General features: G+C 34.5%; 1 protein-coding gene across 1 annotated transcript in view; it reads left to right on the forward strand.

Annotated features, from left to right (window-relative positions):
- Positions 1-431: 431 nt before the first annotated feature.
- Positions 432-17,501, forward strand: part of Cdh9 (cadherin 9) — a 72,475-nt gene continuing 55,405 nt past the window's right edge. Inside the window, exon 1 of the mRNA XM_051150991.1 lies at positions 432-692. Coding sequence (XP_051006948.1) covers positions 468-692 — 225 coding nt within the window. The 5' untranslated portion in view covers positions 432-467. The remainder of the gene's footprint in view (positions 693-17,501) is intronic.

Below are 17,501 nucleotides of genomic sequence, written 5' to 3' on the forward strand. Positions count from 1 at the left end.
ATAAAACAATGTTCTTTGAAGTGTATGGGTTTATTGACTTATACATATAGTTAGATATCCCTAACTATTAAGGCTTATAACTTCAAAAGAAGTAATATCACAACTGTTCTATAAAATGTTTAATTTGCAGAATTTTAGTGGTTTAAATGTCTACACTTATATTTATGATTTTTATATTGTGATCTTAAACTAAGTTACTGAATTTATACTTGAAATATAAATGCAAATGTGCATAACATGTAACTTTATCTATATACTACGTGAATATTTTAATACTTATGGCTTAAAGAGAGTTCTATTGTGTGTTTTATAAAACAAATAAATATATATAAATGTATATTTACATTTTAAGTATATATAAACTTGTTCCAGTATGAAGGATATATGAAATTGAGACACATCCTAATAAAACTGTTTCCTTCTACAGGACATATATTGAAATTTTCATTCTTCTGAAGTCGAAGATAATGAGGACTTACCATTGTCTTTCACTGATCACCTGGACTTGCATGTTCTATATGGTTGACAGCAGCCAATTACAAGCAAAGGATAACAGTCACTTACTGAAAAGGATAGTGAATCTGACAAAGGACGATGGTAAAATGCTTCATCGCACCAAGCGTGGTTGGATGTGGAATCAGTTCTTCCTGTTAGAAGAGTACACAGGTGCAGATACTCAGTATGTAGGAAAGGTAAGAATTTTTATCTGCTAAATCCAGAAGCTGATATCACTAGTAATTTTCTTAAAAATATTTGACTAGTTTTATTATCCGTAATGTATTTATATGAGTTCTTCCACTGAGACATGTGTGAAAAAAACCATTAACATAATTAATATAAGCAATTGTTATAGATATTGAAAGGGTAAGTAGGTTGGATTACACTTCCTGTCCTACTACTGGGGATGCTGAGGGAGAAGGATCACAAAATGAAGGCTAACTTGGGTTTCTATGCTAGACCCGGCCTGAAAAAAAAAAAAAAAAAAAACATGAAAAAAGAAAAGAAAAGGAATAGGAGGGATCAAGAAATTATAGTCAAATGTGGTCATGACTCACAATTAATAAGCTAGATATGTTTGAATTTAATATGTATGTATACAAATCAAATTATCCTTAAAGTTTAAAGTCACGATAAGTAGTACTTCGAGTGTTGTATGATTTAAAAAGTTAATTATTATATACAAAAAGTATTAAGATTTGTTGATGTATATCAGTAACTAGTTCATTAGAGTTCATAATAGAATGAACTGTTTGAGAAATAAAAAATCTTTTAATATTCTAATATTAAATCAATCAAGTTGTAATGTAGGTAAAGAATGGAGCAAAAAGAGGAAAAGAAAGAAGACACTACCATTAGCGTGATGCACAACAATGTCAAATTCAGTATCCGTGTGAGTTTTCCATTATCATCAGGAGGAGAAAGAGTACAGTTAAAATACAGCTGTCTTTGAGGTCCTAGATTTGAGCTTGGTTTGTGGTCTATCTCCTCCTTCCTTCTCCTTTGAACCCCTCTATTGTTTTAGTTTATGGCATCCTGTAATTTCAGTAACAATATCTTTTGACACTTATTACTACCTATTTGTTTTCCATAACCAGTCTCATCTGCACTCTTCAATGGTCATGGCATTCTCCTAATCCCTCTGATCCCTCTGATCCCTTATAGCTTAAACACAATACCCCGGTGTGACAAAAGCCTGATAGTAACATTACAAATGTTATTACATTCTGACATACACTCACATGACATACATTTATTTTTCTTTATTCTCATTAGACAAGTACTTAACATTAACCGTATGAAAATTGACTCACCAACAACAGCAGACAAATAGACTAGGACAAAAATCAAAATAAAAGATATGACTTATGGCACAACAGTTACATCCCCATCTTTCAAACCAGAAGGGCATTTATTCGGAGAAACTGTCAAAATTTTGTCCTGCTTCACTTGTGTGGTCCAATGTGCTTTTTCAAATACAGTCTCTGTTAACTGAAGCCTATTATTTCCTCATTTCTGAGAGCTCTGTTTCGTGGCTGCTTGGGTCATATGCACTTGCCCAGGCCAGTTCACTCACTGATTCTTTTTTCCCATCCTATTTCTTTTTAGATTAGTCATGTGGCATCCTTCTATTCCCCTCCTCTAACATCCCTTTCACACTCTAGTTAATAGGTATCATCAGGACATTTCAAGTTCAACAAGCAAACGTTTCTGGCTAAGGACTTGAAATTGCTTTGCAATTCTTTGTATTTTTTTTTTTTTTTGGTGGGGGGCAGTGTATAAAGGACACGCAGATGGATCACAGGGTCTTACAAAATGGTTCACCTTTCTAGTTTCCAGATGCAGAAAAATGTTCCCAGAAAGGGAGATACAATACTACAACCATCAAAGCTCTTTTTATGTATTTGTGATTTGACTTAAAATTAAAATGCTTTCATTAAATTGATTTAATTAAATTTAAGTAATCTAAGCAATGCATTTAATTAACTTCTAAATGAGTTATTTTCCAAATTTTCTAAGGAAGAACATAAGATATAATTTATATTAAATTTTTTTTCTTTTTATTTGCTAGTTTATCGCTCCTAAAATATGTGCTTCTTTATTTTGTTATATTACTTACCTTGAATGTACATTTATTGATCACATATTTTGATATTAAATGGGCTTTTCAGCAGTTTTTAGGCTTATCGATTTATTAATTTCTCTTTTTCATTATTTCAGCTGCTTCCTTGGCCGTTTATATAACAACCATTGGCATATGCAATGACTAATCTGATCCTTAGCTCTAAGCATTGCTAAATTCTTGAGTTCTCATGAACACTGGACACTTTCAACATGAAATGGTCAGAATTTATGACTAAAGTACAACTATTTTCCCAGTTAACTTCATAAATATTCTTCCAGATTCCACCTCATTGGTGATATTAAACCTGGTGAATTATCATCTTGGCACCTTCACACACCAAAATGGCTTCTAACAAAAAGAGATTTTCATAGTTTTTTCCTTAGTTTTGTAAAAAGTAGATATTAAAGGAAATAAGACAAAAATAATTTACAAATGATATAAGTATTTATTTACAAATACACATAAATGGTAAAATAAATCAGATATGTCAGTTTGAATTTAGAAGTAATTATATGATAAGCCAAATATGAAAAGAAATATTTAGTGCACTTACATTTACACACATATAGCCATGAGCTTTATAGGATTTAATCTTATATTCTTTAATAACTATAAAAATATTAGAGCCATATAACATTTCTAACACCACAGTTCTAGATCAAATTACTTTGTTATTTTTTTAATTCTAAACTTTTGGAATATTTTATAACTTACTAATGACTTGCTAATATGATCAGCAAACAGTAAAATTCTGATAAACTTTTCTGAGTAGACAAACTAAATAGCAATTCAGAAGACTGGAAATATTAGAGAAAAGGAGGGGAAATGGAGGGTGATGGGGGTACAGAAGGAGAAAGAGAGAGAAATAGAGGAATTCAATTTTTATTTATGTCATTGACCCTGTGTATAATATAGGATGAATGTTAGAAATATTGTGGTTAAAAACACCTTTTTTGCTTTTTACAATAATTCAGTTTGATATTTTTATTTCATTTTTGAAGGGGTTGGAATTATCAGTGATAACTTGTACTGTTTTATACAATAAAGTGAATTTTTGTTATTATTCAAGTTTACAAATTCACAAAACGGTACCATAACAAGTCTAATTTAAATAAAAAGAGGTTACTGAATTAAATTATATAAGTAATACTATTTTATTTTGCTTTAAATAATTAAAATAAATTTCACAAGAAGTATAAGTGATTTCACTATTCTGTTAGGGAATATTTCCATACTTTATTTGATTATTTGTTAATTTTAGTGCTGATAATTGAATTCAGAGCTTCAGTCATATTAGACAACTCCTATAAAATTGAAGTATACCCATATTCAATGCCTACTTTTCTAGTACATATATGCCCTATATAATTCTTGGTAACAATGAATCAACCACATGTCAATTATTGTTGATAATACTTTAGTATATAGCGTTAGCATTATATCTTTTAATATGTACTTGTTGACCACATTTATTGAAGAAAAAATACCCACTTTTTAAATAGCATAACTAGCATTTTCAGTTGCTCTTATTATTTGAAAGAAGCTTCTCAAATTCATTAAAACATTTGCATACTAATCAAACTGAACATTTGATATTAAATCAGTTCAAAACAATATACTTACCATTTGCTTCTTGCAGCATAAGGAACGTGGTGCATGTGACTTCCTAGGGAGATAGAACAAAACCTATTTACTCCACAGATGACAATTAAGGTCCTGAACATAGACCAAAGAAATGGTCCTCCCTTGTTAGGATTACTGAACCAGTGAGTAGTATTGTTGACTCAAAAGTAACTGCATCACAGAAAAAAAGTCAACCTTGAAATGGTGGAAACTGATGAAAGCTACATCCCTAGAGCTCTCTGAGTAGCATTCTGGAAGTTCGGCCAGGCAGAGTTGTTTCTCCATTGCTTGGTACTCTTGCAAGCTTCAGAATTGGGCTTATAAAAATTATAATTTGTTCAGATTACATCCTGATTGTTATTCCCTCACTTGTATCTTCCCATCCCCACGCTCCTCCCTCCCTCTTTTCACTAGTTCCCTCCACTAGACCTCTGACTAAAGACAACTTCCTCCACCACCATTTGACTATTGCCTATCAAGTCTCATCCAGAAAGCTTGCATCCTCTTCCTCTGTGTGCATGCAAGGCCTCCCCACCATGAGGTAGTGATCAAATTGGGGGCACCAGGATTAATGTCAGAGGCAGTGTCACAACCATGGGAGAATGAGCTGTCCATTGGCAAGATCTGAACTGGGGGTCTAGCTTTACTGTGTGCGTTTTCCTTTGTTGGTGCAACAGGTTGTGCAGGTCCCCCTAGGTCCAGATTCTCCAGCCTTGATGGTCTCCTTGTGGCTATCCTGAGACCTCTTGGTTCCCCCATTCCCCACCCTACTTTTCTATACCACTTTCACCTGGAATCGAGCAGCCAGAGTACCAGCATCTGCTCTGATCCGTCTGGGTGTCGTCTCCATGGGTGGATATGTCTAGGAGGACATCTATATTGGGCTAATATCCACTTCTAAGTGAGTATATACTATTCATGTTTCTTCTGGGAAAGGGTTACCTCACTCAGGATGATCATTTCTAGTTCCATTTGCTTGAAAACATCAAGATTTCCTTGTGTTTCTTTACAGAACTTCCAAAGACTCCTCTTTTAGTTTGTTTGGGTTATATTTTTCTATTTATTTGTTTTTTGTACCCTAAGCCTCTGTCCTCTCTCCAGGCAGGAAAAGCTTTAGAAGACATGGTTAGACAATTTCTTCCAAATTATCACTGTTCAAACTGGAAGAAGATACTTGTTTAAAATTAGTTGTTGAGCTTTTATAGATGTTACTAATAGTTGTGCGGTAGAGCTCACATCATCATATGTGTAGTTGCAGTATTCATATACAACATTCAGGCTTTTCTGGAGCATTCTCTGCTTTACCATCTCCTTTCGGGAAGCAGAGGGAGCATAGATTTAGACATAACATTGATAAGAATATTGTTTATTTCCAAATTATGCCTCGTACGTGTGCCAAACGATATGTATATCTGCAAGCCACATGTCTATGTGTAGTGTAATGGATTAAAAAAAAAATCACTTGAGCCCTTAGAATATAGCCTTTTGATGTATAGAAACAACGAGGAAAAATGAAATTAGACAAATGAACTCTCAAGTTCACTGAAGCTTATATGGTACAGAGTTATGGTGTGACAGGTGTTTTTCAGCATCTAAAACTATTATTTTCATTATTTTATACAGTGTTTGCAGTAACCACCTCTGATTTATGAATGTATTTTATTCCAGATTTTTCTTTCTAGCCCAGTTACTTAAAACACAGGAAATATGAAAAATATTAACATTGTGAGCATCCACTTAAGACAGCCTACACAGGTCTGCTTCACACTACATTATACAAAAATCACTTTTAAAATGGAGCTCCATCTTCTAACATGTATAACTAACACTGTAAAGACATATTCAGCTGTATAAGTTTACTGTATCACTGCCTCACATCACAGCATTAGGATTACATCCTCTCCAAATGATCTCCGTACCTTTAATAAAGAAACCATTGCACTAGTACTTAAAAGTAAATTCTATGCCAAATCATACTGAAGTAATATTTACAAATATTCTTGTATCCTTGAATTTGACTTCTTTCTTTTGTTGTTTTTTCCCCAGTTTTAACTGAAAAACTGTTTAAAGTATTCAGTGAGGTAGAAAATGTTGTCAGTATATTCAACAAACTATACATGTAAGTTTTCACAACACTTTTAATTTTATTGGCTTTGGGCCTTTTAAGCTATTTATATTACTCCAACTTTACTTTATTTTACTTTAGATAGGTGAAAAAATCCTACACTTATATTACTTTAGTGGTATAAAAAAATGATGGAGACAAGGATAAGGATAAAAGAGACAGGAAGTTCATTTTCAGAAGTAGCCGTGTCTCCAGGTTTAGTGGTATACAGAAAAAGTCGTTAGGATAGTATCTAGTTAGGCACAGGACAGTATTCATCATGGTTCTAGTCATGATATAACTTATTGTCTTCTGTCTTATCTTTCTTTAATCATACAAGGACAATATGTGCAGTAAACTTCGAACTCCTACCAAGATCTAGCCAATGGACAGGACATTCTCCACAGTTGAGAGGAGAGTGGGGACTGACTTTCACACAAACTCTGGATGGGGAGGTCTGGTGTCACTCAGAGGAAGGATAGCAGGCTACCAAGAAGAGACGTGATACCCTATGGGCATATACAGGGGGAGAAAGTCCCCCTCAGTCACAGTCATAGGGGAAGGGAGTAAGGGGAAAATGGGAGGGAGGGAGGAAGGGATGATACAAGGGATGGGATAACAATTGAGATATAATATGAATAAAAATTATATATATATATAATAGAAAGACACAAAGAGATGTCTGTTTCAACAGTTTTATAAAAAAAAAAAAAAAGCTATTCCACTCCTTGGAATATACCCAGAAGATGCTCCAGCACACAACAAGAATATTTGCTCAACTATGTTCATAGTAGCCTTATTCATAATAGCCAGAACACGGAAACAGCCTAAGTGTCCATCAGTAGAAGAATGGATAAAGAAACTGTGGTACATATACACTAGGGAATACTACTCAGCTATTAAAAACAAGGAATTCCTGAAATTTGTGAATAAATGGATTGAGCTAGAAATGATCATAATGAGTGAGTTAACCCAGAAGCAGAAAGACTCAAATAGTATATACTCACTTATATCTGCATACTAGCCCAAGGGGCATGTCCCACGAAAGCCTTCACTTACCAGAAAACTGGGACAGAGGGGAGGACATCCTATTGGGACTCTAAATGAGAGAAGCATGGGAGAATAGCAAAGTAGAAGGATCCAGAGGGTCCTAGAAACCTACAAGTAGAACAATCTGATAGGCAGATTTGGGCCCAGGGTTCCCGCTCAAACTAAGGCACCAGCCAAGGTCAATACAGGCGGTAAACTTTAAGCCCCTACCCAGATCTAGCCAATGGTCAGAACATTCTCCACAGTTGAGTGGAGAGTGGGATATGACTTTCTCACATACTCTGGTGCCTCACATTTGACCGTGTCCCCTGGAGGGGGAGACCTGGTGGCACTCAGAGGAAGGACAGCAGGTTGCCAAGAAGAGACTTGATACCCTATGAGCATATACAGGGGGAGGAAATCCCCCTCAGGAACAGTCATAGGGGAGGGGAATAATGGGAAAATGGGAGGGAGGGAAGAATGGGAGGATACAAGGGATGGGATAAACATTGAGATGTAACAAGAATAAATTTAAAAAAAATTAATATATATATATATATAGAATGAAATTCACAAGTAATAATAAAATATATTTTTAAAAATCATATTTACTTATTTTTAGTTTTTTATTTTCACTTTAAATCCCAATCATAGTCCCTTCCCTCCCTCCTCCTCCTATCTACCATCCCCTACATCTCAGAAAAGGAGAGTGCCCACTCTACTAACCCTCTCCACCACATCCAGTCACATCAGGACTGAACACTTCCTATTTTATATTACCCTGGCAAGGCAGCCCCACTTGTGGGAAGTGATTTAAAAAAGCAGGCAACATAGACCTTGTCAGAGACAGTCCCCATCCTGTTTCTAGGTGACCCACATAAAGACAAAGCCTCCCATTGGGTACATGCCTTTAAGGGGCCTAGTAACAGTCCATGCATGGTCCTAGGTTGGTGCAGCAGTCTTAGCTGGCGCAATTGGGCTTCTTGTGGAGCTCCTTTGCCTGTGGGGACAGAATTGGGGTTTCTCTGCTGTTCATTACACACTCATACATATCTCTGTGATGAAACTTTGTACTTGGTATGCAGAGTTCAATAACAAATATTGTTTTATCTTAGGGAGAATTCTGAACGTTAAGCATCAAGAATTTTTAGATTCTAGGTGCCTAGCAATCGATTACATTTCCTAGAATATTTAACTCTTCTCTATAAAGTTGGAAAATCATTTACCCGTGTAGGAAATTAATGTTAGGTTGCGTAGATTTTTTTTTTAAGATTGTGACTACATTTTGCTAAACATTTTAGTGCTGCATATTATTGTTATTCGTTCAATGATAAAAAATCCTCCCACTAAAAAGAGGGATGATTAGATGAACACATCATAGTTTAAATTTCATTTGTAACTACAATAAAGTAAATGCTATTTTCTCATCCAGGATGTGACAGTGACCTGCCAAGACGTTGTTGTTTCAGGGTAAAGAAGACATAATAGACTGGGTGTGTAATTAATCCTATATTGCCTAGTATGATGCTAGAGCTATTCTTTAAATTAATAATGCATTCCTATTTGTTTGGGAGCTTGGTGCTTTATACTTTCAAAGACCAACGGTATTTGTCCCAGATAGCCACAAATATTTGATTTTCTCCTGTGCAAATATTTTGTAATCTTCACAGAGGAAAACGTATTGACCTGTATTAGCATCACAGGTTTGTGGTGGTGGTGTCCATGGAAACAGAGTGAGGGAGAGACTATAAAAGTTCTCACCATGCTGTACATTGAGCTCATCAGGTAACTAACAGGAGTCATAATAGGTATTCATATATATATATACACACACATATATATATATCAGAATGTATGCATTAAGTGCTAAATCAAATTCACAGCTAACATTTCTGAAGATGTAATTATAATAAATTCTTGTAGTCAGAAATAGAGATTGAAAATAGAGGTACAGATATATATTCAAGATTAATGAATGTAAGTTGACCAGGTCAGATAAACATAAAGAACAGTTTCTTTTTCCTGTATCAGAGAGTAAATGATCCCTCAATATTAATACAACACATGCATTTCTTAAACCAATCTTCTCACGTGACTTCTATTTTGTTGTTTTTATTCTAGGAAAATAATTATAAAGTACTGGTACTACTTCAAAAGTGCCTTTAGTAAATATTTTATATATGTCTGCAAACAACCGTGTGTCATAGCAGTCTGGTAGTATGTCATAATCTCAGGATAGTGGAATTTGAAGTACTAACATATTCTGACAGTAGCTCAAAATGTTATAGTTATCATTTCAGCATGTGCAAACTTAATTCCATTTCTTAATGGAAAAGAAGATATTTTCCACATCCATTTAATTTTCTCCACTTTAGCTGTTTGATATTTTAATTTATGTTCATGGTCGTGATTAAATAATATTTACCATTGATGAATTAATTTTTTAAATAACTTAAAATGATAATTGTGAACCCAAGTTATGAGCATATTAAGTAACACTTCAACTTTTGCTCAAATTTTAAATTTACACTGGCCTCATACTCTGTAACAAAATGATTGCTGATGTTCCCTCAACAGGAGGTCCTATCTAAAACATACTTTTTCTAGAAGGATCTAACTTGAGGCAGTTTGCCTCATGCTCATTTTCCTACTTATCTCTGATGATAATGCCTGTATGATTTATTGTTGTCATAATTTAGCAGTTCATTTTTCAAAATAATTACTTCTAAAATATTTATATAATGATTTAAATAAGCAGCTCAAAGTCTTCCTTTTTTATATACCATGTGTTTAAAATGTTTTGAAGTCTTTGGCATTTACTTTGTATAATTTTATTCATACATTCATGTATTTTCTTTGGTTTTGTTTATCTGAAGTTACCTTTATTTTATATTCAATTTAAATAACTTTCAACACAGCTCAACCTGAAAGTTTCATTTTCCCATTAGAACTTAAAATTATCACCATATGTTATGTAATAATTATTTCACTTTATTACTCTTAAAAAGGAATGATTTCAGGGTGTCTGTCGCAGTGTACTGGTATTACAGTGTGATGCTGCTGGCTTGCTTTCGTACAGTTGTTGTATTGCGATTCCACCGTAACTAGTAGAAACGCACTCAGTAGCATTTTTATTTTTACATGAAGTAAACATCTATGCACCATCTGTACTCTTTTCATCTGTGTTTGCTGTGTTGTCGAATATGCCCTCCTACATGAGGAAAAAAAAGAAAACTATGGATCACTGGTGACACAAAAGCATTGAAATGATTTCAATAATCAGTAATTATATGAGTACAGTCAATCTCTGTTGAAAATGAAGAGGCACAGAGATGTTTTGCTGCATCTTTGCAAAACAGGAGGAGGAGGAGGGGTGGAAATAGCAAATATGATGAAGACTTGCCTTTTTCCCAAAGTAGAAACTCACCATTTGGCTCCACTAAAGATGGCACTCTACTAACATTCAGTTATGTTCTTTTACCAAAGTGACAGACAGAATGGTTTGAAATGCAGTGTGTAAAATATTCAGTGAAATTTCATCACGACTCATTGGCCATCTGAATAAACCAGAAGAAGAGGATGAGGTTGGAGGATAATGACCTTAAGACTGACTGGACTAAACTTTACAAAAGAAACAAATGAGCAAAAAACAAAGATGCAGACAAGTGAGGTACAGCACATGGTTTCACATTCCTGTAACTCAGCATTTAGGACAACTAAACACAAGTTTTGTGATTCCCCTTCCAGACTAGGATTACAAAGTTAGCATTTTAGGCACTTTTGCCTATCAGAGAATTACAAAGGATACAAAAATCCTGAAGCATATTAGCACAAAGACTACATTCTGTTTCTTTGTATCTTAGCTCATTTTCAAAGGCAGAAAAAACATTATTAGCACTTTTCGAAACCCTATTATTCAACGACATATTAAAGCCAAAGCTGAAACATCAACACAAAATGGAAAAAGAAAATTCTAAGAAACACTCCTTAACACAGGCTTTCATGAAAACAGACTTGAAAGAGTGGGGTTTCTCCCTGTTGAAATAATTTGAAAAACTTTACAACTGGAAGGACTAAATCTAAGGAGCAATATTATATAAGAAAATGTTTGTGCTTAAGTCCAGTGTCAACTCTGTATAAGGCGTTAATCTGGCTTAAACTTCTAATACAGAGTATTTAAAACAAAAGACCATAAAATAAAATATAAATCAAGAAGAGAGCATATAAAAGACAAGCTACTAACAATAATAATAATAGTTTGAACTCAGATATCTATGCAGTACATTCAGAGCTAAACAGAACACTGTGTTTTAGGTTACGTTTTCGAACTGTATCCTTAACTCTGATTCTTAGCGTAAAGAATACACATGATCAATTCAAAGGCCTTGAAGGCTGAAAATAAACATATTCCAAAGCCTTAGCAGTCATTTGTAAAAGCCCTTCAATAATCAGTGTTCAGGTATTACCTTACAAAATTAGAGAAAAAAAATCTGAATTTTCTCTTTCCTCATCTTTAAATCAAGATTCTCATTCTACCTTCTTTTAGTTACTGCTAGCTGCGTCCTTCAAATAAAGTGTCAGTGCAGCAGACCAGACTATTTTCAATGTTTGGCTGTATCTAATGAGTACTAAGAAATATTATTTTACTATTGTTCTGAATAAATATTGAACAGACTCCAATAAAATAGTGTAATAAAAAGGCGCTAACAGATACCTCGGTTGATAAAGTGGTTGCCTTGTAACTATGAAGATATCAGCTTGATTCCTAAGAACCACTGAAAAAAAGGCAGCTGTAGTCAAGGCTGCTTCCTCTACTAGAAAATCAGAGATACGTGTGGCCCTCATGAGAGGTATCAGCTACCTTAGCCTTAACTACCATATTTTTTCAGACCATCAGACACATTTCCCCCAAAAATGGGTGGGAAGCTAGAGTGCACCTTAAGGTCTGATTGCTGTTTTTCTTGTTTTACTGGTCTAAAAACAGGGGGTGTGTTATGGTCAGGTGCATCTTATTGTCTGAAAAATATGGTAGCTACTTCCAGGGTGCTAAAAACAGTCTCAAACACCAACAGGGGCAGATCTTGAAGAGTAATATCAGAGGTTGACCTCCGCTGTAAACATGTATACACACAGAGAGACAGACTGACAGAAACAAACACACAAGTCAAAGCATGATCAAACACATACACACACACACACACATACACGCACACACACAGAAATATGAAACATATATGAAAATTCAAGAGAAAATATATTTCCTTTATTTTTTATGCTCCTTTCTTTTCCCATGATTGTAGTTCATCTTGTCCTACCAATTAATATCACTGAATTCTTGTAGTTTATGTCTACTCATTCTCCAAGTAAACTTTTTGTCTGGAGCTTCACATTTGATTCCCGACAGCTCTGGGTGACCTAGTCTATTCCCTCCCATTTTCTAATTAGCTACCTGTTCTCCTGGCAGTGGACTTTGTTCTGCAGAATCCCCTATAGCTTTATTGTCCTTTAACACCTTTAATGGAAAATTGAGGACCTGAGTCTATCATTCTTTCAAAACTATGAAGAAGTTTTCACTATTATTCACAGTTTACCACAAGATGTTTACAATATATTCCCACACAGGCACAGTTCATTCATGTGTTTCATTGTGTTCTATGACTATGAATTTTTGTTAACATCAAAACGGTCACCATGCAATGTTGCACCCTATGTGCCTTTCTCATATTCTAGCTACTGGTAGTGGTTTTCTCTGTGTGATCCTACTGTGCATCTTATAGTAAGATAAAAATATGTTAACACAGCACACAGTTTAAGTAGTTTGCATATGTATATGTATATATGCATGAGCATATGCCTGATGTACCTCTGTGTCTCTGTATATCTCCATCTCTCTTTGTATGTGTGTGTATGTGTGTGTGCATACTTAATACTGCTAATGGTGCTTTAGACAAGATTGAAAAAAAATTCCCCAGACATTTCAAAGCCCATACACAGTAAACACACACACACACAGAGAGAGAGAGAGAGAGAGAGAGAGAGAGAGAGAGAGAGAGAGAGAGAGAGAGAGAGAGAGAGAAGAGAGTGAGAAAGACAACAAGGTGTTAGATCAATAACAATAGAATGCTATGTGCTGAAATAAATTCTTTTGCAAAACAGGTATTTCCCTTATGAGGTTTGATTTAACTGCATCCATAATGTCACATGAGAATGAGGCACTATAAACATCTCCCTCTGGCTGTGAATCTCACATTTAATGAATTTTGGCAATGAGAGCACAATGAATACTACTACTTAAAGCTACTTCTACTTAACATGTATTTCCTTAAAGTTGAAATGAAATAGTGGGAGTAGAAATGCATTGCTATAGACAGCATGCTTTATATTGTAAAAATTGCCTTCTGAAAAATGAGCTCAAGGCTACAACCTTTGTCTGTATTCTATGAGATATAATAAGAGCAATAAGTGAATCCTAAATTTCTCTCTTGTCATTTCACTCCAGGTAATGTATGCTTCGTCTTGACCATGTTCTCAGTGAATAATGCTTGAGTCAGAAAGAACACGTATTATTTTCTGACTTTCTGGTCAAGGATAGAAATAGAGGCTCCTATTTTAGCTTTTGCATGAGGCAAGACGGAGGATGAAAGGAGCAGAGTTTGCATTTATGAACTCTGAAGGATAAAAGGTAGCTAAAATGTGTGCATTGTGATAAGAGTGGCCTCTTCTATATCAGGAGCTTTCCTATGCTTTTGTTACTAGCATTCTTTCCCCCTTCCTGGCTCAACAGCGTTAGAAGAAATGAACATTTCTGTTGGCATTCAATATGAATTATATGTGAGCATCCAAAACCGTGTTTACTGGATTCTTTTGCAGACATTTGCATACACTGCAGGGCTTCCAAGTAATAAGAGAAAATTTCTCTTATTTATATTTTTATAGATCTACAGAACAAGGTCAATTTTCAAAATTTCTCATATAAATAAGCCACAACCTAGGTATATTTGCCAAAGTCCAGCAGAAGTAAAGAAACGAATGGTGTGGCCATCGACTTATTTGTCTCATAGATAGCATGAGAAATTTTCATAATCACCAAGTAATTCTTATGCTTGCTTGAGAATAATATGACTAAAAATGTGATAGAACTTGAAGAATAAATATTAATCTACCATAACAAAGTAAGTTCCTACAGAAATATACATCAGACAGAATTATACATATGTTATGTCTAAAGATGCAGAGACAGAAAAGTGAGTTCAATGTGTCTTTTTGGCTAAGTTACTAGGCAAGCAATAAATAAACTTACTAGGTTATTTGTATTATAAAACCATACGCTTTCTCATAATTTAATTTTAGCTATATAGGAAAGAAAGTATTTAGAAAAAAATCAAAACCAATGCCATATAATTTAAGTGTTTGTATTAAGAAAAATGAACAAATATTTAATTCTTAAATTATCATAGATTAAGAATTTCTAGTATATATTTCTTTCAATATAAAATGAAACAAATGTAAAATATATTGGAAAAATCATACACACTTAAAATTTCTTCTGTGTTATCGTCTTGATAACAACATGACTACTTTGAAATTTTGCTTTTGAACAACATAATTTTAACTTAAGTCAAACTAATGAAACAAAAAAAAAATGAAAGCTGGAATATTCTCTATTTGTTTAAAATCTGTTGAAAGAAATCAAGCATCCAGTTTCCTTTTGTGCTTTAGTTAATTACAACAATTGTTGAATATTTGAAAAGGAACAGTATTTGGCCATGTCCCCTGGAGGGGGAGACCTGGTGGCACTCAGAAGAAGGTTACCAAGAAGAGACTTGATACCCTATGAGCATATACAGGGGGAGGAAATCCCCCTCAGGAACAGTCATAGGGGAGGGAAATAAGGGGAAAATGGGAGGGAGGGAAGAATGGAAGGATACAAGGGATGGGATAACCACTGAGATGTAACAAGAACAAATTAATAAAAATAAAATAAAACAGTAGTAAACTGTAATTCTTTTCCAGTTAATCTCGTGAGAAATGAGCAATTTGATAATTGGCATTGGATATTTTAAAGAGAATTATATGTTAAAAAAATCTGAAAATAATAGTGATTGATAAAATAGTCATTGTTAAATTTAAAGTAGATTTCAAACAGCAGACCAGTTCATAGACACACCTGGAAATGCATGTAAAAGACTTTGCATTACACATAAAGCATCACTACTAGTAAGAAAATAAATTAAATCTGTAGAAAGATTTTAATTCAGAACATGCTGCCCTGCAAGAGATTGCATTCAAAGACCTTCTATGTCAGTGTGATCTAGCTACAGTACAGACACAGCATTAATCCAGGACACAGAGGCCAAAAGATCTGAGTTCAAGGCATCCTGATATAGAGGAAGTTTCAGGTAAAGAAAGGTTTAGGTCCAGATGTGATGATATATGCTTTTAATCCCAAACAATGAAGATAAATTAGTTTGGAGAAGGAAGCACCCATGTTGGAAAGTGTTGTTTATTTGAGAGGTGAAAATGTAATTAATCAGAGATAGAATTGATAGAATAGGATATTCCCAACTCTCACCAAAACAGAAAGGAAAAGGAAGCTACTTAAGGGAGCAATGCAGAGAGAGAGAGAGAGAGAGAGAGTTTTACAGAGCTCTCTGTATGAGAGAACACACTAAGCACAGGTGATGACACCTTGAACAAGAAAATGAGAAGGAGCTAGAAAATTAGGAAAAAAAATTGCTGGAGTTAGCTTGAGGACAAGTAGAACACTTCAGAGGCCAAGAGAAACAAAGCCATTTTGAATAAGTTAGCTGGAGGAGGAGTTTGAGCCAGAATAGCTAAAATGAAGCAGCAAGGTATGAGCTTAGAAAAAAACAAGAAAGGGTGAGCTGATTAAGCAGTAAGTCTTTGAATATGAAAACATTCTACTCCTAGAACTAACCCTGCAAAAGTGGTGAAGAACCTGGAATTCCTATGCATTTGCCCGGGGGAAACCCTGTTTATTATTCTGCTAAAGAAACATAGCAATGAAATTACGCACAATGCCATAATGCTAAACTCATAGTTCAGAGCATGACTCAACCCTCATCAGGGAATATTCTTCTCGCAATAGGAGTGAATTAGTCTAGAAATCCATAAGAATATGACATACAGAGAGTAAGAGACTTTGGAGCTCTCAGTTCTAAAAGGGAGATGCTTATCAAATTCCTTTTCTCAAGGATCAAGGATCTGTATAGAAGATAAATAAAGATTGTAGCAGTCTAAGGTAGTGGGTGACTATGTAGATAAGTACCTTCTATAGAAAACAAGGATTAAGAACATATAAACTCACAGACACTGTGAGAGCATGAACAGACCTTGTACAGATTTTAGGTAGGAAAAATTCTAGTACTGATAAGGAGAAGTGAGCACAAAATCCTATTTGGAATTGATAACTAATAGGAGAAGGAAAATTCATTTTGTTCAATGGAATGACACTGGGTATATTGGTCACACTGGAGGGCAGGCCTCATATTCATAAGTAGTGTGCCAGTACAAATAGAGTCTCTGTCTCTGTCTCTCTGTCTTTTTCTGTCTGTCTGTTTCTGTGTGTGTGTGTGTGTGTGTGTGTGTGTTTCTGTGTGTGTGCTCGTGCATGTGCACACGCACAGGTACTTACAGAGGCCATAAGAGAGCATTATGTTATTCTGGATTATATTACATTATATTGCTATGGGGAAACTGGACTTATTATAACTCGAGTTACCACACAGCAACTGGAGTTTTAGGTGATCTCCTCACATATCTCCTGTGTGTGATGGAAACATAGTAAGAGTCCTTATAAGTGTCACAAGTATTTTTAATTGCTCTTTCTCTAGCTTCTCATAAAATATTTTTTAAAAAACAAGTAAAAAAATGATCATTATACCATCCATAATGTAATTCAACTTCATTGTTACTTTGGTTTAGTCTTAGTAAAAAATTTCAAGTTTTATGAAGTGTAAATGTAGTAATATAATATTTGTTTTGTATTCAGTTTGTCATATTGTGGTAATGTGTATGGAAGCAAAAGGAAACTAAAACATTGTATATCAGGGCATTTCACAATTATTCAATTTCAGTGAATTTTTCAAATTACTTCGGATT

The sequence above is a fragment of the Acomys russatus genome, chromosome 9 (genome assembly GCF_903995435.1).
Source record: "Acomys russatus chromosome 9, mAcoRus1.1, whole genome shotgun sequence".
Taxonomy (NCBI): Eukaryota; Metazoa; Chordata; class Mammalia; order Rodentia; family Muridae; genus Acomys; species Acomys russatus.